The sequence below is a fragment of the Onthophagus taurus genome, chromosome 10, assembly GCF_036711975.1.
Source record: "Onthophagus taurus isolate NC chromosome 10, IU_Otau_3.0, whole genome shotgun sequence".
In the NCBI taxonomy this organism is placed as follows: domain Eukaryota; kingdom Metazoa; phylum Arthropoda; class Insecta; order Coleoptera; family Scarabaeidae; genus Onthophagus; species Onthophagus taurus.
In genome coordinates this window covers 15032173-15059894 of record NC_091975.1, presented here as the reverse complement: position 1 = coordinate 15059894, position 27722 = coordinate 15032173, and the positions used below count along the sequence as shown (strand labels likewise).

The 27722-nt window shown below is 36.5% G+C and overlaps 3 protein-coding genes and 1 long non-coding RNA gene across 6 annotated transcripts in view; 1 reads left to right on the top strand and 3 right to left on the bottom strand.

Moving 5' to 3' along the window:
• Window positions 1-7932: 7932 nt before the first annotated feature.
• On the bottom strand, window positions 7933-8337 carry LOC111422230 (uncharacterized). Its single transcript, XM_071199617.1, has one exon. The coding sequence runs from the start codon at window positions 8335-8337 to the stop codon at window positions 7933-7935; it is 405 nt and encodes a 134-aa protein (XP_071055718.1).
• A 2954-nt stretch (window positions 8338-11291) lies between these two features.
• LOC139431617 (uncharacterized) lies at window positions 11292-12230 on the top strand. Its single transcript, XM_071199616.1, has one exon. It carries the CDS (start codon window positions 11292-11294, stop codon window positions 12228-12230), a length of 939 nt encoding a protein of 312 aa, XP_071055717.1.
• An 11159-nt stretch (window positions 12231-23389) lies between these two features.
• LOC111418813 (uncharacterized) lies at window positions 23390-25340 on the bottom strand. 3 transcript variants are annotated; one of them, XR_011641602.1, is made up of 3 exons: window positions 24517-25325; window positions 23649-24373; window positions 23390-23542 (listed from the first exon to the last, which is right to left on the bottom strand). It is a non-coding gene; the product is annotated as an uncharacterized lncRNA (long non-coding RNA). The 3 variants fall into 3 exon arrangements; XR_011641601.1 differs by having other exon boundaries at window positions 23649-23908; window positions 24517-25244; XR_002706865.2 differs by having other exon boundaries at window positions 23649-25340.
• A 769-nt stretch (window positions 25341-26109) lies between these two features.
• The window catches only part of LOC111415544 (APOBEC1 complementation factor-like), a 36109-nt gene continuing 34496 nt past the window's right edge, over window positions 26110-27722 (bottom strand). The window contains exon 6 of the mRNA XM_071199494.1: window positions 26110-26257. Coding sequence (XP_071055595.1) covers window positions 26186-26257 — 72 coding nt within the window. The 3' untranslated portion in view covers window positions 26110-26185. The remainder of the gene's footprint in view (window positions 26258-27722) is intronic.

The following is a 27722-nucleotide window of genomic DNA, read 5'->3' as shown; positions in this document are numbered from 1 at the left end:
TTTAGGAGGCTTATTGTCCAAATTCTTATGTAAATTTCCATCCAAAATCATCTCTCTACCATAGTTGACGAAGTACGGTGTAAATTTCGTGGTTTCGCTTTTAGCTGTTCGTATCGCACAGACAATTTTACTCAAAAAGGTATCCCATTTCCTATGATTATCCCACACATACGCCGTAATGATAGTTTTTATGGTTCTATTAATCCTTTCAGTAGGATTAGCTTGTGCATGGTAAAATGGTGTGAATTTACTTTTAACATTGTAATTTTCTAAAAGTTTACTATATTCCTTAGATCTAAATTGCACGCCATTGTCCGACACGATCGTATAAGGTACCCCGTATGTTAAAAAGACATCGTCCTCCAGACAACGAACCACAGCTGATGCTGTTGCCTTTCTCAACGAGAAACACACCGGATATTTGCTAAACACATCGAGTACCACTAGTATGAACGAAAACCCTTTCGCGCTTCGCGGTAACGGTCCGATAAGGTCAATACTTAAGTATTGCCATGGTTTATCCGCACTCAAGTGACTATGCATTTTCCCCGCGGGAGCCCTTTGTTCGACTTTAATCTGTTGACAGATTCTACAATTCTTTATATAATTCATAACGTCGCTCTTTAATTTGGGCCAATAATAATTTTGAGTGATCTTCGCGATGGTTTTAAACACTCCCAAATGACCTCCCGTTTCCGCTACGTCGTGATATTTATGAATTATTCCCGTCCGTTCTTTCTTAGCAACAACCTCACGCCAACCCCCGTCCATTGACAATTTCGGATAAGCAACTTTAATTCTCTTATAAACTATCCCGTTCTCGATTCTGTAATTCGGATATTTATATTCTTTATCTAATATATTCTCTTTGAGTTTATTCAACCACGGATCCTTTATCACCGATTTCACGACCTCATCGACTACCACCGGTACCGCACGAGACAGCATGTCCGGTACAACATGGTCTTTACCCTTACGATGCTCAATGGTGAAGTTGTACTGCTGAAGTCGAATTGACCATCTGGCCAACTGTCCGGAAGGAGACTTTAGCTTATTTAACCAAACTAACGAGTAATGATCCGTAATGACGCGAAAATGAGTACCCTCAACGTATGGCCTCAATTTTTCTACAGCCCACAACACAGCCAAACACTCTTTTTCCGTAGTGCTATATTTTCGTTCCTGTGCTGTTAATGAACGACTGAGATAACAAATAACTCTTTCTTCACCGTCAATTACCTGAGTTAATACCGTCCCCAACCCAAAATCGGAAGCATCCGTCTGTATAACGAACTCGCTATCAAAATCGGGACGCGTCAGAATAATAGCAGTCACAAGTTTCTCCTTTATGGTTTTCCACGCCTCGTCACATTCGTTCGACCACGTAAGTATTTTACAATTTTTCTTAAGCAAAGCCGTCAATGGTGAAATTATAGTCGCGAAACCCGGCACGAAACGATTTCCAGAATCGACTTGACCTTATCCGGATCGACATACAACCCGTTACCGTCTACTACGTAACCCAAGTATTTAAGGCTATCCCGGAAAAACTGACATTTTTCTTTATTCAAAGTAAGTCCCGCTTCTATCAAACGATTGCAAACCGTCTGCAAAATCTCGAAATGCTTCTCCACCGTCGCGGTCACTATTATTATGTCATCGAGATAAACGAAAACATGTGGATCTAAATCATTTCCTATTACTCCATCAATAAATCTTTGCCACGTCGCCGGAGCATTCGACAGTCCAAAAGGCATACGCCTAAATTGGAACAACCCGCGATTCGGTACCGTAAATGCCGTATACTGCATACTCGTTTTAGCCATCGGTATCTGCCAGTACGCCGATTTGATGTCAATTGATGACAGATATTTTGCGTCTCTTAAACGGTCTAACGTCCATGATACCTGCGGCAAAGGATACGCATTCGCCTGTGTAACCTTATTAAGTTGTCTATAATCCACGCAGAATCTATAACCGCCATCCCTTTTCGGAACCAACAATACCGGTGATGACCACGCGCTTCGCGATCTCTCCACGACCCCCAACCGTAACATTTCATCGAGTTCCCTATCTACTACTTTCTGCATTGCCGGAGAAATCGGATAGTACCTCTGTTTTATCGGTAACGCATCCGTACGAATATGATGCTCCACCAACGTCGTATGACTTAATTCGCCTTCCATATCTCTACGAAATAGATTCTCGATAATTTCCCGCAACTTAATTTCGTCTTTCCGATTAAGTTCGGATCGCGCCTGTATCGCATTAACTCTCACCAACGGTGGCTCTTTTGAAAACGACCAATCACCGCGCCTAAGATTAGGTACTATACCCATCGTTCGCCAAAAGTCTGTTCCCAATATGTGTTCGTGTCTCAAACCCGGTACTAACAAAACTTCCACGATTTTTCCCCGACCCTGCAATTCCATCGGCAAGCTCACTACGCCCTCAACCGAGCAACTCTCATCATTCGCGACCGTGATTCTCTTATTGGTGGGATGTATCGGTAATCCCATTTCTTTAATAAAGGAAATGCCCCGAAAACCCGCAATCGTCTGATTAGCCCCCGAATCAAGCAATCCGACTATTTTTCTCCCCAGCACGCTAACAGTTAAATACGGTCTCTCGTCATCACGTACATGACTAAAGACAAAATCAAGCAAAACTCCGATCGGCTTTACGTTCGCTTAGTGCAGACACCGACCTAACGTCGCACCCTGGACCCATTTCCCGAACACCGAGAACAATTTCGAGTAATCACACCCTGTTCACCACATCGAAAACAATGCAACCTCTTAGGAGCTCTACACTCTCTAGCAATATGTCCACGTTTTTGACAGTTCCAACATATTGGTTCGCTCGTTGTCGCGCTTTGCTCGACCGCCACCGCAACTAATACCGTCTCGTCTGTTTGAATGTACGTTAAGTCTGCTTCTAATACCCTTGCAACACGATTCGGTGGTGCGTAACTATCCACGGATAACTTAGTTGCTTCTAATTTTCTCCCCAACCGCAATAAGTGCTCAACCGAATCGACCTCAACCAAAGTTAATTGTCGCTGGAAAGCTGGAGTTAAATTTTTAAGCATTAGCTTAACTTGAGTATCTTCCGGTATTCGCGTATTTAACCGTGAGAACAAATTCCTCATAACCGACACATAAATTTCCATCGATTCGCCAGGTCCCTGTGTGCGATGACGTATCTCTTCAAAGAGTCTATCATCGTAATCAACGGGCTGAAATTCTAACTTTAAACCTTCCACTAATTCCTCCCAATTCGCGAAATTACCCCGGTTCGCACGATACCATATCAACGCTCGATCCCTAAACAAATCCACCGCAGATGTATACAGAACAGACTTCGAGACACCCCTCGCGACTCTTAATTCATTTACGCGTTCTAAAAACGCACTCAAAGAACTTTTACCGTCTCCGGCGAAAGAAATTCCCCACTTCGTTACCGAAACTAATTTAGAGGATCCCGCCATACCATCTGGAACATCGCTATCATCCGATGACGTATTACTCAGATTCGACCAAGGATCTACGTTTACCACACTTAAATTCGCGTTCGTCTTATTCGGAGTAGAAGTAGTCCTCGTTTTCAATTCGAGTCGCGATATCAACGTTACGATTTGTGTAACCAACCCCGTTCTTAAGTCTTTATCGGCTTTCTCTTTCGGTTGTGAACAATTCGCGCGCCCCAACAAATATATCAGATGGTTATTTAATCTCTTAAATTCTGACGTATTCGCGATTCCCGCGTACTCATCGATTTTGATCTGTATTTGCGCCAAATCCTCCCGTATGGCTTTCAAATCGTCCACGAAATTAAACGGATAATCCGGTAAAACAAAACTAGCATTTTTCTCCAATTTTATTAACTTTCTCAACGTATGCCTCATATGTCTCATCGTGCGCTAATTGCTCTGTAACACCTCTGACTTTGAGTTCGTATCGCAACGCGTCCGCGCTCAATCTCCCCACATCCAATTTTCCCTCCATAGTTTATCAAAATAACGAACCTATGACGGGTTCTATCAACAATACCAACTTTACTTTTAACCGATCTTTTTTTTTTTTTTAAGGGCCCCACGTTGGGCGCCAACAATTTATGACGCCAAATGCGTTAAAAGATTTTAAATCAAAACAAAAAAAAAACGTAATTTTCAACAAGGACAAAACTAGTTTTATCACCCTGAGATGTACGCGAGTCCTCGACCGGCTCAGTGAAGAAGGGAGGGGTATTTATATGGCGCCACACAGTTAACCCCGCGTACAACACAAACTGTGACGTGAGATGATGGAGTATGGTGATATAAACAAATAACACAACAAAACACAAACGCTCAACAAAATGGGTTTTGAGTTGCAGACAAAATTTATTAAAACTCCCGTAAATAACAGGTAAGTAAAAAAAAAACTAATAACAAAATTATAAAACCATAAACTTTTAGGTTCAAAGAACAAAAAAAAACTATATTGATGTTTGCGAGCTTTAAAAAAAATGAAAGTCAAAACTGAAAGGAAATTTAAATCAAAATACCAAAAAATGAAAATGAAAAATTAAGCCGCGTCTGACTCCGTATGGTTGAGCTCAACGTGAAATCAAAAATTATAAAAAAATCAACGCCAGAACAGAATTTAAAAAAAAATCTCGCCAAACAAGAATTTACAAAAAAAATTGAAAAGTTTGATGTTCCAATGATTAATTAATTTAAAGATTTTCTTAAGGAAAATCAAAATAATAAAAAAAAATATATAAGATACAAATTCTTCAATGACCAAAATAATAATATGTTGTTCTATCTGACCTTTACTCTATGTCTTGATCACCGGTCCGATTCGAAATAATTCCTCAGCAACAAATTCTGGTGACTCAGGAAAGGTAAGGTAATATTCTTTGTTTTGTTCCAAAAGAATAATTAGAATCCTTAGGATGTAATGGAAATTAAAAAAAAGGTTGTTCCAATAAGAGAGGCCAAAAGTTGCTCCCCTCAACAAAAACCTGGATATAGAAATTAAAAAAAAATGAAACGTGGAAATATTAGATTTAAGAATTTTTGTTTGTAGGATAGTTTTTCTTTTTAAGTAATTTGTTAATTTTTTTTTTAAATTAGTTAGAATTTTTTTTTAAAGTAGTTAGATTTTTTTGAAAAATAGATTTAGTAGATTGTTAGTTTAAGAATCAAAAGAAAAATGTGAAAGGGTGAACGAATATGCCAAAAACTAATTAATAAAGACCTTACAAAAATGCTTACCTCTGATGTTCGAGGTTTAACCAGAAGACAGAAGAGAATGTAATGAAATACGTTGAAATCCGGAATCTCCGTACAATTTGGTAAAAGAAAAACACTTTTCCAAAACTTTATTTCGAGTGATGAATCCCACAAATATGGATTAGAAACAAAATTTTACACCCAAAACCAAAAATGGCGAACCAACCAAAATTTCTTTAACACTCGAGAACACGTATTGCTCTGGTAATATAGTAAGAAAGAGAGGCTCAAGAAGAAACTTGAACGGTCTTTTATACCCAAAGATCGAAAATATCAAAAAAAAATTACGTCTGCGCAAGATAACATCATGAATTTACGACACCCTCTCAAAAGCTAAAAGGAGAATTTTAAAGTGATAGGAGTTAAAAGGAAAAAAAAAGGAATACTCAGAATATGTTGCTGAAAGAGAAAACAATAAAATGTTATAAACAAAACAAAATGTAAACAAAATAAATAAAAATAATAATAAGTTTCCGAATGTATGTAACTCATAACCCATTACACATAAACAAGTCACCCACACATAACATACAAATTTTCGGAATGTAACATGTCATGACATAAGGTAATTCACTACATTTTCCAGGCATGTCTCCCTAAATTCTTCTACACAAAGACTTGATGAATATTTTCATACCACATTTTGATCTTTTACTCTATTTCGAAGATAAGATTGGAGAAGAAACTTTGAAACTTGTCTTCTTCTAAGGTGAACGGTATGATTTAACCTAAAAATAAATCAACGAAATCTATACCAAACCGATTTAAAATAAAATAATTATTTACCTTAGAGAAAAATCACAATCGAATTTTTGTCTTAATAAAGCCAGATAATATTAAATAAAACCGCAATAAATTCATAATGAAATATTGAAAACACCAAACGCCAAAACCAAGAACACGACTCTGAGCTCAGCTAATCGAAACCATTGAAACTAAAAATCGATATCACCTCGTCGACCAATAAGAACGTTGAAAATTAAAAACAAGTAGAAATGGGAGGAGGCTGTGACGAGGAAAGTAAGTATTGGTATCAAGCGCTTGGGAAAGTAGTTTTTAGCGGACCGGCTTTTTTGATCTCTCGGTATAAGCATACTGAAGTCATATTTTTAAGTTGGACCGGAAATTGCTCCCCCCCCTCTGTCACGTCGCGGGAAATTTAGGAATATTGCGGAAATAATAATAATAACACAATTTAATTCCTCCTCCTAACAACCTCGTCAACCCCATCTTAGTGCCCTATTGACCCCTTTCAACCCCTTCAACCCCATCTTAGTGCCCTATTGACCCCCTTCAACCCAACCCAACCCCATCCTAGTGCCCTATTGACCCCCTTCAACCCCTTCAACCCCATCTGTTGAACAGGGGTTGAACCGGTCGGTTGAACAGGGGTTGAACTCAATATCCGTCAACAATTCCACTTAATTTTAGTGACTTTTAGCATAGCATCCCAAGATAATCGTAGTGCCCTATTGACCCCCTTCAACCCCTTCAACCCCGTCTTAGTGCCCTATTGACCCTTCAACCCCTTCAACCCCATCTTAGTGCCCTATTGACCCCCTTCAACCCCTTCAACCCAATCTTAGTGCCCTATTGACCCCCTTCAACCCCTTCAACCCCATCTTAGTGCCCTATTGACCCCCTTCAACCCCTTCAACCCCATCTTAGTGCCCTATTGACCACCTTCAACCCCTTCAACCCCATCTTAGTGCCCTATTGACCCCCTTCAACCCCATCTTAGTGCCCTATTGACCACCTTCAATCCCTTCAAACCCATCTTAGTGCCCTATTGACCCCCTTCAACCCCATCTTAGTGCCCTATTGACCCCCTTCAACCCCATCTTAGTGCCCTATTGACCCCTTTCAACCCCATCTTAGTGCCCTATTGACCCCTTCAACCCCTTCAACCCCATCTTAGTGCCCTATTGTGACCCCCTTCAACCCCTTTAACCCCCTCTTAGTGCCCTATTGTGACCCCCTTCAACCCCTTTAACCCCCTCTTAGTGCCCTATTGACCCCCTTCAACCCCTTCAACCCCATCTTAGTGCCCTATTGACCCCCTTCAACCCCTTCAACCCCTTCAACCCCATCTTAGCGCCCTAATGACCCCCTTCAACCCCAAGCATCCCTCCTACGATAGGGGGTATCGCTCTAGTGTCCCAACGGTCAAGTAGAGATGACGATGTGGAGCGATGACAAATACGACGACGACGACGACGACGACAACGTCGACGCTCGTATGCTTATCAGCGGAAGTTGCTCCCCCGCGGAGCGATGACTTAATTGAAATAATAATACTTACCTTAAAAAATTTGTTATTTATTACTGGTTATTTATTACTGATTGAGGGTAGCTGGAGGAAATCACACACACACAGAATTAATACGGTAAATAAATGTTGACGATACATATATTGTGAAATTATTAATACAAACAACAAAAAGATGTGTTTAAGAAATACATTTATTATTATTATTTAATTTTTAAGTATCCATAACTTTTATAATACAATTACAATTATATTCATACAGATGAACATCAGGGTCATCGGTCGGAAGTTTTTTACGTTTCAGGCTTCCTGATGAAATCCAATAAATATTCAGGGAAATAAATTTTATTTAAAAAATAATTCACAACGATATAGAGAAATTTTATGATATATCTTTATTTGATATCCAAGAATTATGCGATGAATCGAATCCCAACCGTTTTACGTACAACTTATCCTTCTTCCTTTTCAACACCTTTTCAACGAGGTAAACGTTGGGTTGAGCGGTCCTTTGAAGTTCGAAGTCGTAAAAAGCGCCTTTAATCGGCTGGCCACGCACGTCCTCCAATAAATATGAAATTGGATCTGTTATTTTCACTTTAACGATTTTAAACAATTCAGCGGTCCAGTTGGGTAGATATCCTTTATCAAACACATGTTTATATTTACTGATACGAACGGTATCTCCAACTCTAAACTTTCCGCTGCCAGCAATTTTAATATGATTGTACACCGTATCGAGAAGTGTTTTCTCTACGGATTTCGAATTTATTTCCGATGGCTTCATTTTCGTAGTCGAATGTTTCGTACTGTTATATCGAGATGTTATATCTTTTAATAGGTGCACCCATTTATGATTTCCATATAGACTGAAGAACTTGTATATCCTCTGTTTAACGGTTCGAATTACACGTTCAGCCATCGACGATCATCGTTTTCTCGACCGAGTTTAAGCGCTAAATATTTTTTCTTAATAGCATTTGTTATGTTAATTATAGCTTTATCTCTCTCACGTATGGAACGCTTAGTCATTTCATCTTTATGTGACATGCTTACTCTCACAAATACCAGATAACAATGCAATAATTTAGTCTGGGTAAATAAATTTATCCATTCCTATACGATACCTTCCATCCTTTACTTCAAAATCTTTCATAATAATCATAGGGTTATATGTATCATCATTCCAACACCGTTTACAAGCTTCCTTGAAAACATCAAACTTCATATCGGTGTTAACGTGTTCATCATACACATGTTTTAAATTAACCTCATCTTGTTTGAATAGAATTAAGACGAATTAAGCGTAAGGTAGAACGAATCAATATTTTTATGTCGCCCCATACAGAAAAATGATCGAATCTTATCCTGTTTATCGCATGCTACATCGTCAAATATGAAAATAGAGTTTTGTTTAGTTTCAGACGGATCTATAACCGCATCATTATCGATAAATCTATAAGGTCCTATTTCGGGTAGTTGTTTCATAATCATCTCTAAAAATTCATATTTCGGTTGATGTAAGGATTTTGAGTATATATAAATATTTTCAAAATTTAAGCCATTTTCATCGAAAATGAGATTTAACATCAAATTGGTTTTCCCACATCCGCTCGGACCGCATACTATTGCTCGTATACTGTTCGGTATGAGGTTGCCATGTCTACGACTGGTTATCGGTTTCATCATCATCGTTAACCGATCGAGATCGGTTAATGACATTGTGAGAGATGGATGTTGCACTACGCGCATTATGAAACTAAAATGAGTTTTAATCTTCATGTGCGAGTATATATAAGGGATGTGAAAACGTAAACCGTATCAGTTGAGTATGCTGTTTACTCGAGATAGTACTTCTGCGACGGTGGGAGGAAGCGGAATACTTAATACGCTTATCAATAAACTACCTGTTGAGTTACACGTTCCAGGCATCAATTTTGTGGGCCAGGAACAAAATTGAAGAAACGTTTGGCTAGAGGTGATAAAGGAATAAATCCATTAGATCGGGCTTGTAGAGAACACGATATAGCGTACTCGGAAAATAATTCTTTAGAACAACGTCACATGGCCGATAGACGTTTGGAGGAAAACGCTTGGGAGAGAGTGAAAGCGAAAGATTCGACATTGGGGGAAAAAGCATCAGCTTGGTTAGTTACAAACGCCATGAAAGTTAAACGAAAATTGGGGATGGGTCATAAGGGACAAAAAATAATTAAAAGATTAAAAGATAAAAGAACTAAACCGATAGCATTTAAAAGCGTGTTGGTAAAGCAAATCGCTAAAGATTTACCCAAAACAACAGATAATTTACGGGAAGCGGCTAGATTAGCTTTGAAAAGTACTCGTATAGCTGTTAAATCCGTGGGTGGAAAGAAAAAAGTTAAAATTCCGCGTACAATCCCGTTACCTATTATAAGTGGTGGTATACTACCCATATTGCCAGCCATATTTGCCGGACTTTCAGCTCTCGCAGCGTTATCAGGCAGCGCGGCTGGTGTGTATCGTGCGGTGAAGAGCGGTCAAGAAGCTAAAGAGAAGTTGAAAGAAGCTGAACGACACAATAAGGCGATGGAAGCTATTGCGATTGGTAAAACCGGAAGTGGACTTTACATTAAAAAGTACAAAAAAGGATTGGGTTTATATTTAAGTAAAAAGCAGCCAAAAACTTTTAACTAGGCTACCTAATAGACCTCTAACAATCTCGATATAATAAAATACGCTAAAACACTCAAAATTCCAAATTTTCGCGGAGTGTATATGCGAAATGGGATACCTACAGACGGTCCTAAATATTATGAATCACCTGTCGTAAATTTAGATGATCAACGAGGTAGCGGAACCCATTGGGTAGCCAATAAAAAATTTGGCAATAGAGTGTTATATTTCGACAGTTATGGAGATCTAAAACCACCTAAAGAACTTTTAAAATACTTAAATAATTGTCAAATTGAGTATAACCATGAAAATTTTCAAAAGGATAACCCGTATAACTACGGTCAATTATGTATAAATTTCCTACTTAACATAAGAAATAACTCATTTGAGTGAAAATGTCGCAGACGTTCACACTGGTCAGTACAAAAAGCGAAATCTCCGAAGACTATTATCCGCCTATAGAATTAAACCCTAACTCAAGTTACTCGCTAGGTCTTATTGGATTCTATACGTATAACAGTATACCAAACATTGAACAAGGAGTAAACGATAAATTTTACTTTACCGAAAAATTCCCCATTAATAAAAGCCGACAATCGATTATAGACGCGGGGGCATTAAAACAGGAAATCAAAATTCGTACTGGCGTGATTGAACACGGTTGATGGCTAACAATAACACCTTACAGTGTGAAATAAAAAGCGATTATTTTGAGATAGATTTCTCTCAACCAAACACGATAGCTTCTATATTGGGTTTTTCCAATCGTAAACTAGATGTATCGATAAAGCATAAATCAGATCTTCCGGTAAATATAATACGTGTGACATCCGTTCGAGTGGAATGTAATATAATTTCCGGCTCGTATTACAATAACAAATTATCTCACACGCTATATGAATTCGCTCCAACTGTGGATCCTGGTTTCAGTATAAATATAGAGCCAAGGAACCCCATTTATTTACCAGTGGGCACCGATCGTCCGATATCGAACATTACACTAAGATTACTCGATCAGCGTGGTAAATTGGTAAACTTTCGTGGAGAAGAAATTGTTATTAGGTTGGAATTAAAACGAACTTCATAATGGGACTGTTGTTCCAATTAAAAGCCGCCGAAAGAGAACATCTAGATCAGTTAAAAGAAAGACTTCATTGCGAGCGGACAACAGACGTTTTCTCGAGCAGTTGGGTTATCATGTCCACACAAAAGTTAAATATATACCGCGAACCCATCGTGGATAATTCGATCGCTAGAGAAGAAGTGCATAGTTATCATCCATCCACAAATTCTTTTCAAAACAACGATATATTCACCATTGAGCTGGACCAAGAAGATGTTTTATTTTCATTCTTCGAAAGTTATATACGTATTGAGAGTGATTACAAAAAAAAATTAAGCGATCCAACTGACACCATCCAACTGACACACAACTTACCGACATTTCTATTTGAGTATATCGCATTTGAGCATAATGGTACTGAAATCGAACGGGTACGTGAACCCGGTTTAACATCATTGATTCGAACCCTACTTCAGCAAAACGAAGTGGAATGCAAATCTTTAGAAATAGCTGGTTTAAAATGGCCACCCGGAGGAAATTTACCTACAGTTAGTGCGAACAACGATTTCATGTTTCAAAACCCGTTAAGTCATATTTTCGGATTATTTAGAGACTATAATCACGTTATGAGAGGTCGCTTCAAATTTAGATTTGTTAGAAGTCGTACTGACTCCAATTGTTATAAATCTACATCGAAAGCCGATTCTAGCACCGCAGAGTTTACTGTAAAAACGGTTACATTGTTGGCAAAACATGTGTACCCAAGTCCATCTATAAAGATAAAGCTGTTAGATGGCTTAAATAAAAACGCAAACATTCCCGTACCGTTTCGGAAGTGGTCTTTTTATGAGCTACCTTCAATGAGAAAGGGGAATAAAGAAATTTGGTCGGTCACGTCAACAACTAACAGAGGTAGACCTCAATACGTTATAGTTGCTTTCCAAACCAATCGAAACACTTGAATATTATAGATCTTAAAGTATATCTAAACTCATACTGCTATCCATTCGAGTCGATGAATTTGGAGTTTGCAAAAGAAAATTATGTTGAACTATATAAAATATATACTGAATTTCAACCGTACATTTGGGAAACATCTCGAAAACAACCGATTATGGATTTCGCAAGCTTTAAAACGAGACCTTTATTCGTGGTGGATACCACTAAGAATAACGATGAAGAAGCCGCTCCATCCGCATCATGTGAGGTGCGTATTGAAATTCAAAGCAGTAAAGATTTTCCGCCTGATACAAAAGCATACTGTATACTACTTCAAGAATCCATGTATACGTACAAACCTTTGAGTGGGGAGGTATCTGTAATTATAAATTAAATTACACATGAGGTCATATGTTAGTTTACAATATGAAGTTCAAAATCGGGGTTGTAGACGTTCAGGGGTTTTACATCAATTCTAAATTCGAAGTTAAAGAATTTACTCTTCTGGATATCACCACCGACTACATAATACATTTACACTTAAAAGCTAGTATACCATTCCAACAATTAAACGTTCGAGATCAAAGATCAGTGAGATATTTGGAACGCAACCATCACAGGTTGTTATATAGCGATGGGTGGATAAATCAATCAGAAGGTCTAAATGTAATTGATACCTTAATTTCCTCCTACGATCAAATATTTGTTAAGGGAAATCAAAAGAAGCAGTTTTTGGAAACACGTAACAGCAATTCAATACTAATAACTGATATTGCGTTAGAATTTGCGAAAGAGGATGGGGCTAAATTAAATTCAACCACCAATCAATGTTGGTTCCACACCGGCTCTCCAGCAGTATATTCACAAAACAATGTATTAATTTTACAAAAATTTTTATGTAATCAACATAATGTTACTTGTATTTAAGTTGTAAATATAATAATTTTTAAATAAAAAATTGATTGTAGTTTTATTATTATTATAATAGTTGTAAAATTTATTGTGAGGAGGGGGGGTGTGAAATATATCATATCATTAAAAAATAAATCTATTCAGTGTACAACTGAATTTGATGAAACATGGATGTTAACACTGGGTGTGAGATTTCTGAAAACCCTTACTGGGTATCAATTAATAAACAATGGAAGAAGTTTCGTGATGATATAGAGAAAGAAAATAAATTTATTGGTGAAACCTTATATTCCATCGATAGATTTAATATAAAAGTTGGTATTAGTGTGGCGAGAGGTTTTATAACATGTGTGAAATTGATTTTTAAATCTTGTAATGATGTAGAATCTAAATCGCACATACTCTCTTTTCTACGTGAAGATTGGGAGCAATTGATTAATGTATTTAAAATCATTCGTTTTAAAATGAACTTTTCTGACCAAATTATACCGTTAGCGGATGGAATTCTTAGAGTTACTACAGACGTTGAGAATTGTGTGTGCATCACATATGAAGATACGGAGTCTGAGAATAATTTTTTTATTCCGATTATATTGACCTTGATGGAAGTTCAAGATATTTTATCTAAGGAATTTTTAATTTCATACAAATTAAAAGTATTGGACAATTTACATTTTAATGATTACATTGATTTTAGTATGACCACTAAATTTTCAAAGGATAAGTTAAAATTAATTCGAGAATTTTGCTTGCAAAATTTATCTGAAATAAATTATTACTTAATGGAATATATTGATATGATTTCATGAGGTTAAACTTACTATTAAGAATGTTGACGAATACTCGCACTAGTTGAAACAAGTGTTGGTGAGATGCGATGAACTTTACTTGACCTCGGTGGTTTAATAATAAAAACCGCTTAATTCGCATTTCAGATAACAATAACGCCTGACTTGCGAATTGCATCATCCTTTTAGAAACTTCTTTTACACAAAAAACTGCTTAATTCGCATTTAAGATAACAATAACAGCTGACGTCCGAATTACATCATCCTTCTAGAAACTTCTATTACACATTTCTCCCACCCCCCCATTTTTTCATACATATACATACATGTTCTAAATAATTTATTTAGTTTGGCAGCTATTTTCCAAGCTAACAGGTTACGTTTTATTATTATTAATCTACGAAACGAACCATGTCTCGTCTAAGTCAATTGGGTCAGTGTAATTTCCCACCGAAAAAATCAATTTCTGAGCTTCAACCAGACACTCCATACCCAATTATGTGTGCGAAACGGCTTAAAAAGTGTTCTTGGCCGTCCGTGGTACTTGAACTGGAGGCTGGATTCGTAAGTTATTTACCAAGACGCATCGCTGAAGATATTACCGACGAAGAAATTATCGAACTTAGCAAAATGTCCATAATTTATAACGGTGCAAAAGTCATTGGTAAAACACACCCTGTATATTTATTGGATTTCATCAGGAAGCCTGAAACGTAAAAAACTTCCGACCGATGACCCTGATGTTCATCTGTATGAATATAAATGTAATTGTATTATAAAAGTTATGGATACTTAAAAATTAAATAATATTAACAGTATTAAGATGTATTAACTTTAATTTTTTGTGATTTTCTCTTCCTCCTCCTACCCTCAATCAGTAATAGAGAACCTATTTTAAGGTAAGTATTATTATTATTATTAATATTATTTCACGGGGGAGCAACTTCCGCTGATAAGCATACGGCGTATTTGTCATCGCTCCACATCGTCATCTCTACTTGACCGTAAGGGCACTAGAGCGTTACCCCCTATCGTAGGAGGGATGCTTGGGGTTGAAGGGGGTCAATAATGCACTAAGATGGGGTTGAAGGGGTTGAAATGGGTCAATAGGGCACTAAGATGGGGTTGAAGGGGTTGGGAGGAGGAGGAATTAAATTGTGTTATTATTATTATTTCCGCAATATTCCTAAATTTCCCGCGACGTGACAGAGGGGGGGAGCAATTTCCGGTCCAACTTAAAAATATGACTTCAGTATGCTTATAATAAAGATGTAAATAACTTAAATTGCTCCCCCTGCTCCTTAAGGATCGTTTCCGGTCCAGAACTCTCATTATGACAGCGCCATCTATCGATCATCAGGTACATTTTAAAAAAATGGCTGCGTGTGAAATTATTCTTTCTGCTTAGTTCCGCTATCCGCCGCTTTTTTAGTTCCGCCGTCCGCCGCTAGGTGATGTCACCGTCGACCGATCCTTCGATCCTTAAGGATGCATCGCTAGGTGGCGCCACCGTCGACCGATCCTTCGATCCTTAAGGATGCACCGCTAGGTGGCGCCACCGTCTACCGATCCTTCGATCCTTAAGGATGCACCGCTAGGTGGCGCCACCGCCGACCGATCCTTCGATCCTTAAGGATCCTTAAGGATGCTCGTGACGTCACTTCCGGCGCGCATGCGCAGGATCAGGGGTAGCAGGGGGAGCACTTCCGGTCCAGAACCGGCAAATTATGTCTACTATAGTAAGAGTTATATTATCGATTTTATTTGTATTGATAGGTAGGTAAATGACGTGGTGAGGTTCAATGTTAATACTATAATCCGGTTCGACTTGTGGAGCAAATTCGTAGAGCGTATGCACCAGACGTGTGTTGTAGTAAGCTGCTGTTGTAATATTACACTCTATACGTATAGTTACAACTTTTATAATCTGCACCGGTAAATCTGAAGCGTGTTCTTGACCGGCTTCCAAAATTTTACTACTGAATCTCAACATTTTTCCTATAGAATTCAACTTTTTGAAATTGATTCGGTATTTACTGTTTGTAATACATCTCAATGTATTATTATTGGGTTTAATAGAAATAGATCCTTTATCTAAGAAACTCGTCAAATAGTCCTCAATGTCGCTTATCTCATACGATCCTACGGGGATCTCAATAACTTTATCATCATCATCGTAGTAAAAGTTATTCGCACCCTCAACAACGTTCGGTATTGAATTGTACGTGTGTAACCCAATTAACCCCAAAGCGTAATTATCTTTGGAATTTAATTCTATGGGTGGAAAAAATCGGCAGACAATGTAGGACCTGTACCAGTTAACGTAAACGTGTGTGACATGTTTCTCTAACAGCAGGTTGAATGAAACTAATCGTTTAAGGTGTTCTTAAGTATTATTTATTAAAAATTCTAAACATAAATGACCACAAATGATTTGATCGTAAGTTTGTAACGCTTCGTGATTATAAAAAATGCATACATTCTCATTAACATTTAAATAATTTATCAATTCAATAGGTGGTTTCAAATTTCCAAATGAATCAAAGTAGTCCACTCGATTTCCACGTTTTACGTAGGCTACCCAGTGCGTACCCGGTCCTAACTTGGAATCTAAATTAACGACTGCGCACTCGTTCTTTCTGGGAGAATCCGGTAAAGTGTCTCTTAAGAATACACCCCTAAAACCATGTATATTTTTAGCTATCTCGGAAATGTCATAATTAGAAAGTGGTCGGAGAGGCAGTCGCTCAATTAGTTTTTTCTCGATTGTCTTTTCAATCCCGTTCCTTGTTTGTACGGTTTAAGGTAGAGGCCGTTACCTTCTTTGTTGTTTTTGGTTCCCAAACGGGTTATTGCTTCCTCGACAATTTTATTGTGACGTTTTGATTCGTTCAATTGATGCCGAGAGGCTTTTACCTTGTTGACAGTGGTTGCTATACCGGCCGCACCACCTGCTAAACTGCCAACAGCGCTCAAGCCGGCGAATAGTGGAATTAAGTGTAAAAAACCGCCGGTAGTTTTAGGAATTGGAAGTGTTCTGGTAGCTGCCTTGACCACATCTAATGCTAATTTCATCTTCTTCTTCTTACTCTCCTTACTCTTCTTCTTCTTCTTATTTTTCTTCTTATCAATACTTCCTTTTACATTTTTTATAGAGGTTTCCCGAAATAGTTCCAATCCATTTCCACCATGTTTCTTATTTTTTCTATCATTGCATTTCTTCTTGAGACCCATGCCCAATTTACGTTTGATTTTCATAGCATTGGTGACGACAATGGCGGCCGCTTTTTCACCGAAACTCGCGTCGTTCGATTTAACTCGATCCCAAGCTCGCTCCTCTAGCGCTCGGTCCGCTTCGTGTCTACTCGATAGATCTTTGTTCTGTGCGTAAAATATGTCGTGAGACTTGCAAGCTGAATCGAGAGGATTAATGCCAGGATCGCCTCGTGCCAATCGTTTTGCCAACTTCGTACCCGGTCCGCAATACGAATACGATGGAATGTGTAGTTCTACTGGTAATTTGTTGATCAGAGAATTAAGAATACCTCCACCTCGTTTGAGTGGTGGCATTGAAATGATATATACTATAGTTTGTACTTATATCAATATTTACGTAAACGCGTAAAGTAAACTAGTTGACATGCGTCTCGTGAAACAGAAACATACCGTCCAGATTATAAATTTGGACGATTTCAAGGGAAAAGGTTGCAAATTAATGAGAAGACCCGGCAATAATTTTCCCGATAGCATTCGTTGTTTAATATGCGGACCATCGAATTGTGGTAAAACCAACCTAATCCTTACACTGCTTTTCGGTGAAAAGGGTCTCAGATTCGAAAACGTGTATGTCTACTCGAAATCCTTATACCAACCGAAATATGAACTTTTGGAAAATGTTATGCGCACCGTACCAACCGTCAATTATTTCGCATTTAAAGACAGCGAAGAGATCGTGGATCCCGAAGAAGCGCGAACCAATTCGGTATTCATTTTCGATGACGTATCGTGTCACGAGCAGGATAAAATCAGATCGTATTTTAGCATGGAACGACATAAAGGCGTCGATAATTTCTACATATGTCAATCTTATGCACGAATTCCAAAACATCTAATACGAGATAACGCCAATTTTATTATTCTATTCAAACAGGATAATTTAAATTTACAACACGTGTACGATGAACATGTCGGTACGGATCTATCATTTGCCAAATTCAAATTAATGTGTACCGAATGCTGGAAGGATAAATATGGATTTCTGGTTATCGATAAGGATAGAGACCTAAACAATGGACGTTATAGGAAAACATTTGAATATCACATTCAACCTTGATCATGCTTATTTAAACATTACTTTATCAAAATATCCTCCATTCAACAGCCGGATGTCAGGCCGAACTGGCCTATCTGTACGTCCATCCATCCGTCCGTCTGTCTGTCTACCTGTCCGTCTGTCTACCTGTCCGTCTGTCTACCTGTCCGCCTGTCTACCTGTCCGTCTGTCTCCCTGTCTGAGTAATCATGCCTCCAACAAGAACCACCAAACGGAAAGATAAAGTGAGACAGGAGATTATAAAAGCTAGTAATGCGATTCGAAGGAAACATATGGCATTAAAAATGGGACGTACTGAACTTGCAAAATCCTTAGAGAAGACGTATAAACTAATCACAACGCCTCTAGAAAATATAAACATTGCTCTTAAGGAAGAATCAAGAGCGGCAATAAAAAGATCAATAAAGAAAGAAGAACAGGACAAAAAAACAAAACAAGAACAAGAAGAAACACAAACGGATCGCGGTACAATGAAATCCCCTCTTCGCTCGCCCCAACGACAAGAATCGCCAACACAAGTTGGTTTCTTAACTGAGGAAGAGCTATTCCCTTCAAGTCCACCTGCACCTCCAGAAGATGAGCATTCAAAACTATCGTTAGAGGAATATCGTCGATATTATCGAGATATGAATGAAAAAAGTCCTGACATAGTTGATCAGTATCTAGATGCATTACAACCGCTTGTCAGGGAATACATTGATGGGTTTTTAAAAGATACATCTAATCAATACGATACTACCTATGGCCTAACCTACGATCCTGGAGCGAGTCAATTTAAAATAGGTAGCAGTGTAATTGAGTTTGATGTCAACAACGACATGGTAATTCAACAACGGAAATTTAAGGGAACCCCCGGTCTATATGAACTCGTTTTGAAAACAGCACCTCAAGGAGATCTTGAAAGCGATAGGGTTGAGTACCTAAGTAATTAAATTACTCCGTTCCTGATGGTCATCTGTTGAAAATATTACCCATGTAGGATTGCCCCGAACATCGCCCAACTGCTGGAATTGTTTTGTGTTAAGGTGCGCGTAAATTAATACCGATTAATTGGTTTTAACGTGAAACACGTGGTCGGGAAACCGTTTGTGAATATAAGTGCCGTAAACAGTGGCCGGTTTTGTTAAAAATATTTTTGTGATTTTCCGTATAAGTAAGGGTATCTTTTGATTTGTGTTATAAATTTTTTCGTTAATTATTGTTGATTAATTGTAAATTACTCCGCCGTTCTTTAGCCGATTTTACCCGTTCAAAGACTGTAATTATGTAATTTTGTGTCCCGCATCCGATAGCGCCGTCAGAATTTTGCTATTTTTGTTAATTAGCGCCGCGCATTGTAAATTAGTCGTTGATAACTTGTAGTGATACGATCTCCCACGCGGAAAAATCCAGTTTTCTCCCCAAAATGGTATAAATAGCCGGCCAAAATTTTGATTTTTAACAGTTCTTCATCAGTTCTACGACAGTTTCAACAGTCCGCAACAGCCCTGATTAGTTCCGAAGACACCCGCTAATTTTTCTTAGAAATACCCGTATTTCAATTTTACCGTAAGTCCGATTTATTTTGAAAGACTTTGATTTTATTTTTGTTAACTTTCATTAATTTTTGTACATTTTGTCCCAACCTTAATACTCTTGGAAGGTTCTTCGAGTATTCCGTTCCTTTACACCTTAGGAAGGTTTCCAGGTGTATTCTATACCTCCGCCTCATTTTATTGTTTGTTTAATTTAAACTCATTTATTATAAAGTCAAAGTCTTGTCAATTTATTCCCACCGTACCCATTCTCCGACCGTGGTCAAAAATTAATAAACTGCTCTCCTATTTGTTTATTTTATTATTAATAAAGTTTATAGTTATTTGTTTTCCGAATTTTTCTTGTTTTCTTCTTTCCCTCACCGAATCCCTGAATCTCCGACTGTAACCCCCAAAAGTTACCTGGAGGCGAAAGAGTTCCTTAACTCTCTAAACATAAGGTGGCGCCCGAGACCGTTAACATCCCGAACATATAAAAGGAAGGGCACCAAGACCCCTTTCCTAGAACCGAACCAGGAAAGGACGTCGCATCTTGCATAAGTATATATAATATATATACCTGCATAATATATATACCTGTAGCTTATATTATAAGAATTTCGAATTTCCCGCTAAGTTGGTACATCTAACATGGTGACCTTTCTGGCTCATTTTAGGCGTGGTGGAGACAACAGCATACACACTCTAGATTATACCGATTGGTAACTATAATTTTAGGAGATACACCCAACACGGACGTACGTATAAGTATACGTGTGTGTGCATATTCGGTGTCGTTAAGTGAGGGATAAACAAGCGTAGGGGTAATGCACAAATTGAATCGTTCATAGATTGTTGAGAGGCGAAGTTGGTCGCATCGCTTTGCAGTTAACCCTAGCAAAAAAAAATTAAGATGTTGTTTACTGTAGCGGAAAAGGTACAGATTATAAAATGGTTTTATGGTGGCAATTCTGTAGCCCAAATAATTAATTTGTTTCCTGTGGCCTATGAAAACAGATCAATTCCTAGTCGCGGAACAATTTCAAATATTATTAAAAACTTTGAGCGACATGGATGTGTGTCTCCACACAAACACAAATTACGAAGGGGTAAAAGAGATGAGTTACGTGATACGATGATATGTGCTGATGTTGAACGCAATAAAAATCAGTCAAACAGACAAGTTGCGGAGACGTTTGCTATCAGCCATGTTGCCGTCCTAAAAACATTAAAGAAACACGGGTACAGGTCGTACAAGGTACAAAAAAGTCAGGAACTCTGCGAGAACGATAATATTACAAGGGCGGAATTTTGCTTTACTATGATGGAAATGGCCAAGGGAAATGTTGATTTTATAAAAAACATTTTATTTACCGATGAATCTACATTTACATTTATTATTACATTTACATCTACATTTCCTTTGTAATCCCAGCGTTGCTCGATATTGGAGTCGTGACAATGAACACAAAGTTTATGCGGCTCGTACACAATATCCCCAAAAATTAAATGTTTGGGCTGGATCATATTATCGGTCCTTTTTTCATAGAAGGAAATTTAAATGGTCATAAGTATTTAAACATTTTGCAAAATGACGTAATCCCATCGCTTCAACAATTAGACAATGTTCAATTTGGAAGTATCTGGTTCCAACAAGATAGTTGCCCGGCTCATAACAGCCGGCAAGTTAAAGAGTATCTTAACGCACAATTTCCAAATCGTGTAATATCTATTTGCGGAACGTTAACTTGGCCGCCTAGATCACCAGATTTAGCCCCCAATGATTTTTTTCTATGGGGATATTTAAAATCGAAAATTTATGGTTTTGATGAAGAAAGGACAACCAATCTGGATGACTTACAAACAAAAATTCGCAATTGTATACAGGATATTAGTCCCGATATACTAGCCGTACTAGTGAATGTAAGGCGAACTTTTTACGATAGATTGGGCTATTGTTTAGCACAGAATAGTGGTTTATTTGAACACCTAACATAAAAAATATTTTATTTTTATAGTTTTTTGTTTTATTTGTTGTTTTACAAAGTTTATTTCAGTTACTTACGAATTGTTTTTATTTTTAGAATTAAGAATTTGCTTTGTCTTATTTGAATTTCATTTATTATATTAGTTATTATTTTTATAATATTTCTTATCATTGAACGATGTCAAACGACTGACTGCTCTCCGATCCACTACTCTTGCGATTCCCCTCCCACAAACATACTCCGCGCGCATATGCACACACACAAGTATACTTATACATACGTCCGTGTTGGGTGTATCTCCTAAAATTAAAGTTACCAATCGGTATATAGGACCTCAATGGCCTGTATACACGCAATGGTAAAAAGTTTATAATGCTTTCAGCGTCTCTGTAGGTGTGACATGTGAATTAATAAGGAGCGCGACAAATGGGCGAGTTTAAATAAATTTAAAATCCTACTGCTGTAATAGCTTTATGATGAAATAAATATATGAAAATAATACAAGTGCGTAAAATATTTAAAAATACCTCTTTAAGATAAAATAAGTGGTATAATTAAGACATACTTAACACTATTGCAATAATTATTAAAATATATCAAAATAACAATAATAATAAAATTAATAATACAAATCTGCAATAAAATATAACATTTTATCTGTAAAATTTATTAACAGAGCGTAAATAAAAAGGGTATATATAGCATTAATAAAAAAGCTGATGTTGTATCATGTCATGATACAACTATTATCAAGAAGAAGTTGAACGTAACAACAGAACATAATAATAACAGACCATTAATAACAAGCGTTTAACATTTAAGATGTTATGGTTGTTCCTTTTTCAGAAACAAGTTTAAAGCTATAAGAAGGCTTAATTATAACAGGGCGTAAATAAAAAGCGTATATATAGCACTAATAAAAAAGTGCTTGACATTTAGGATATCATGATACAACTAGCATCAACAAGAAGTTGGAAGTAGCAACAGGACATAATAATAACAGAGCATTAATAACAAGCATTTAACAATTAGGATGTCATGTTGCCCCTTTTTCAGATCAAGTTTAAAGTAATAAGAAGGCTTAATTATAACAGAGCGTAAATAAAAAGCGTATATATAGCATTAATAAAAAAAACGCTTGACATTTAGGATGTCATGATACAACTATCATCAACAAAAAGTTGAAAGTAGTAACAGAGCATAATAATAACAGCGCATTAATAACAAACGTCTAACATTTAGGATGCCATGTTGCTCCTTTTAGGATGTTGCTCCATTTAGGATGTCTATTGCTTCTACTGGCAAGTGTTGTTTGACTGGAAATTGTATTTTACTATTATTTTAATTACTATGTTGTACTTAATTAAATATTTACCTATACACCTCCTCGACTTAAGAGTTTCAAATTGATTGGCAGATAACTTCTTCCGGGCTGAAGTTTGGAACTGATTGGTGTTGAAAAAATTAATAAGATTTTAACCCCTCATTTATTTACAATCAAATATTTATTGTAACCCTATATTCTGTGGAGTAAATGAGTGGCCTAACCACTTCAAAATATTTTATTTATATAGCAATTAATTACACGAATTAGCTAAAAGCATAATCACATAAATCAATAAATCATAATCGCTAAAGTCACATAATTAAATATTGTAGTAATATCTACCTACCAGTATTAAGATCTAACTTAAATAATTAGAATACATTAAAAAATAAAGTCCAGAATACGAAGTTAGGGAGATCAGAAGTACAACTGTAGAATCATTAGTATCGGAGACCAAAACGTGGTTCTTCTACCTAAAAGAGATAAATTAAATTAATATCAAATAAAAAACCATGAGTCCAAATTAGTTAAATTAAATGAACAGATCAGTATTGAACGAATTAAAAAGAAATAACTTACGGTTTAACGTTTTAATAGAGATTCCTACGAGTAGCCATGTACTTTGTTCACTGTTTAGATTAAGTTATTGTAATTTTAAGTTCCGTTGTATTGTTAGTAAATTTATTCGTAAACCAGGGTATTTGCCGTTGTTGATTCGTTTAAAGTTGCGTATTTCCTTTGTAATTTAACTTAGCTAGAGAAACCTCAAAAGCGAAAGACATAACCTCAAATGTCAATTTTTCAATGTATTTATTTTCCAAAAGAAAACCTTTTAGTAACTAAAAAGAGAAAGATTAGAATACAAATATCATAAATCAAAAGAAAATTCAATGGTGAAAGCTTAGATTGAAGGGGAAATTGGGTAGTTCGGAGTGAATTTGCCAAATGTCCGAAATGAAGGAGAATTAAAGAAACTCCATTTGCTGGGGTAAAATAAAGTGCGCGAATCAAGAAAGTAGAAAGAAATGTGAGTAAAATGGTCATTTTATGGAAATTTTTGTGAAAGTTTGGAAAATTTGGTTAGTTCCGAATTTAATCAAGAGATGGCGCTAAAATCGAAATTTTTGACCAAATTTGGAAAGTTTGATCGGCGAAGGACCAGTTGCCATGGGAATGAGGAAATTTTCAGAGGGGGAACACCGAGTCTATATAAGAGCGAAAAAAAGTCAGTCTACAGAAGAGTCTACGTAAGTCAGTCGAAGTGGTCAGTTCGTGTATCAAAATTTTTGACATTTAACCTAAAACTACGAAGTATTTAAAAAAAAAAAGAAATTAAGAAATTGAAAGAGAAGAAAAGATAATTATCATCAAGAGAAGAAAATTAAAAGAATTTAACTAAGAAGAGAAAAAAAAATATAAATAAAACGTCGAGTCAAAATCTACGTACCTGGAAGAAGAAAATTTAATCCCGGAGGAGTTTGAAGAAGAGAAAAAAAATAAAGAAATATTCCCGAGAGGAGAAGATCCATCTTCGACGAGCTGAAGGAAAGGTCCATATTGACGAGGTGAAGAAATAAAAGGAACCATCCAAAAAAAAAAGACCAGCCAGAGAGGAATTGGTTGTTTCGAGTTCAATCCGATAAATCGACATCTGAAAACAGGATTAAAGCTAAGAATTTTCGATTTTTTCTTTCTCATTTGATTATTTAAACAAATCACTTACCTTAAATTTAATGATAATTTCACTCATTTTCCACAATTAACAAATTTTTCTGATTGAATTCTGCGGAAACTATTTTTGTTTGTATTCATTCATCTCATAACAGAAAGCGAGGTTATGAATCCAATTTAGTATTTTGACAGTTCGATAACTATATTTGATCTAATAATAGAAACCTCTAAATTACTGAATCATTTTAATTATTTCTGGATAATATTTTAAATTTCAAACATTCATTTACAAACAAAGATAATTGGAGTTTGTGTGTTTCGCTAAGAGAACCGACTAAAATCCCTGAGCGTAAAATAATTTGAGTCTCGTGCTAGGTTAGAATTTAAAATACATTTTGTTTGTTATTGTTAATTAAATTTTTTTAAATATTTATTTTGTTCTCAAAAAATAAAAAAATTATATAGTTTGTTATCAAAAAATCAAATAATTTTTCTTTATTAACGCTCCAAATTGGCACCAAAACGTAAGGCCCACCAAAATCAACACATAAAATTGTCACCCGAACGTGGGGCACAAAAAATTTAAATTATTATAATATCTACTAATCTTTCTAAGTTAATTTTTATTATATTATGAACATCTGACGGGATTATAATTATATATTTGCTAGGATAATCTTATACTTACTGCGATTGCAGGCATAATTACACAGAGATTAACTTTCACTACTATTATAACACAATAATGTTATATATATAAACGTAGTTTAACTAAAACTTGAACTAAATCTTGTATACGAAGCCACGAAGCGAAGCAAACAAGTCAAGCAAGAAGCGGTATACCAACGACAAAGATGGCGGAGACACGCTAAAGGTTACGAAAATTCGAGACACGAATATTAAAGGAACCGCCGTTACTGTGATTTCTGTATTGTTCTGTGCCTAAATGATGTTTATCTCTTTCTCGCATATGAGCGAGGAGCAGGGGATGCAAAGGTGATACTCCTATCATCAACGGGGGAATTTTAAAAGCGCAAATGTGTATATAAATTTCCAACAATTTTTTTAACAATGAGTTTGTTCGAAAATATTCAAAAAAAATAACGGTATTTATATTTTTATACAAACTTTCGGAAAATATAATAAAAAGAATCGTATATGACCCCATTGAGATTCATTGTCAATATTTAATATGAAAATCCCTAAAACTTACTAGACTTTTGACCGCCATATTGGCATTTCAGCTAATCACAGAGCGCAAAATATGGGATAAACCTGCTCCAGAACTCTCCTTCTTATACTACATTTTAATTACAAACAATTAATTTGAACAGCTCTTGTCTAGTATTTATTATAACTAAGTAATACAAAACAAGTGTCAGATAATGAATCAACAATATTTGTATATAAATGAATTGATTTGTATATCTTCATCGATGATTATATTACTTCGGTTTGTTTGTTTTACGAAGGTGATGGCCCATATTCGATGATAATTTTAGAAGAGTACTATTACACTAAAAAAGAAACAGCGATTAAAAATACTTTCAACACAAGACATGCTAATGACGCTGTATAAGTAATAAAAGTGATAATAAAAGCATACCTACTGTTATAGAATGTATGCATTTTTAATAACTTTCATGATATCGAGGTTGGCAACAGCAAAAGGAAGGCCAGACAAAAAAGGCGGTTAAGAAAAGCATCTTGTACGTTGTTGATGTAAAAGTTGTATTACAACAGTAAACTAGAAATAAAGGATTCTTTTATTTAACCCTAGGATACTTAACCAATAAAATATCGTCATTTACATAATCCGGGCTTCTGAGACCCCTTATATAAAATCACGTGTAGTCAGAACAAAAACAAAGTTATTGAAGTAAAACTTTATTTATTTATACATATGTACGTTACAAACGTGAGGTTTATTTATTTATTTACGTATACAGTTGGACACGGAAACGGGACGACCCCAAGGCACCGTGTCTCAAAGATAACAATATAAACGATCAAAACATATAGAATTTACTTATATAAAACTAATTATTGTGATCAGCTTTACACGCCGCAATTATCAAACGTTTAAACGCGCGTAGCGAGTCGCAAAAGACATCAACCCCCGCGCCACGATGTAAATGGTCGCATGTGCGCGCCATTCTCAACATGGGAGAGTTCTGAAAGATATTCGTACGTGGAGTAGGCATGTAAAATAAATAACCGAGCCGAAGACACCGGGGAGGAACACGAAAATTAACGACTTCAAGAAGGCTAGGAGAATCAATACTACCATTAATGATTTTATGGAATGTTAAAGCATCACCACATGAACGACGCTGACGGAGCGATAAGAAGTTGAAGGAGGCACAGGCAGATACGTAATCAATGTAAACGATGTTGCTTTTAAAACATAAATACTTTAGGAATTTCTTTTGAATCCTTTCAATTCTGGATATATATGTTTGATATTGGGGATTCCAAACGGAGCTGCAAAAGCTTAAAACGGTGTGTACATACGCAAAATACAATGTTCTTATAGCATAAATATTTGTAAAATTTTGCGTGACTCTCATAACGAAGCCAAGCATGCGTCAAGCCTTAGCAACAGCTCCATCAACGTGGCCCTCAAACGTTAGTTTGATATCAAATGTGACGCCCAAATCCCTGATCTGAGTCACTCTAGGTATGGTATCATCACCTGGGCTATAATCGTATCTGATCGTGCCTGCCTTCCTTGTAAAAGAAATAACATTACATTTTTCAGGGTTCAGTGTGAAGAAATTTGAGCTGCAATAAATATGTAGCGCATCAATGATGCGCTGTAGCCTCGAACAATCCAAAGGTGAAGAAACTCGTCTAAAATTTTTTAAATCGTCAGCATACATCAAGCAATTGATCAAGTGTTTAATTATTGAAAAAATATCATTGATATAAATATTAAATAGAAGAGGTCCTAAGTGACTCCCTTGCGGTACACCGGAGGTA

What these genes read in the sequence shown, in the direction of transcription:
- LOC111422230 (XM_071199617.1), bottom strand. Translation starts at nt 8,337, where the DNA reads ATGAAGCCATCGGAAATAAATTCGAAATCCGTAGAGAAAACACTTCTC.
- LOC139431617 (XM_071199616.1), top strand. Translation starts at nt 11,292, where the DNA reads ATGGGACTGTTGTTCCAATTAAAAGCCGCCGAAAGAGAACATCTAGAT.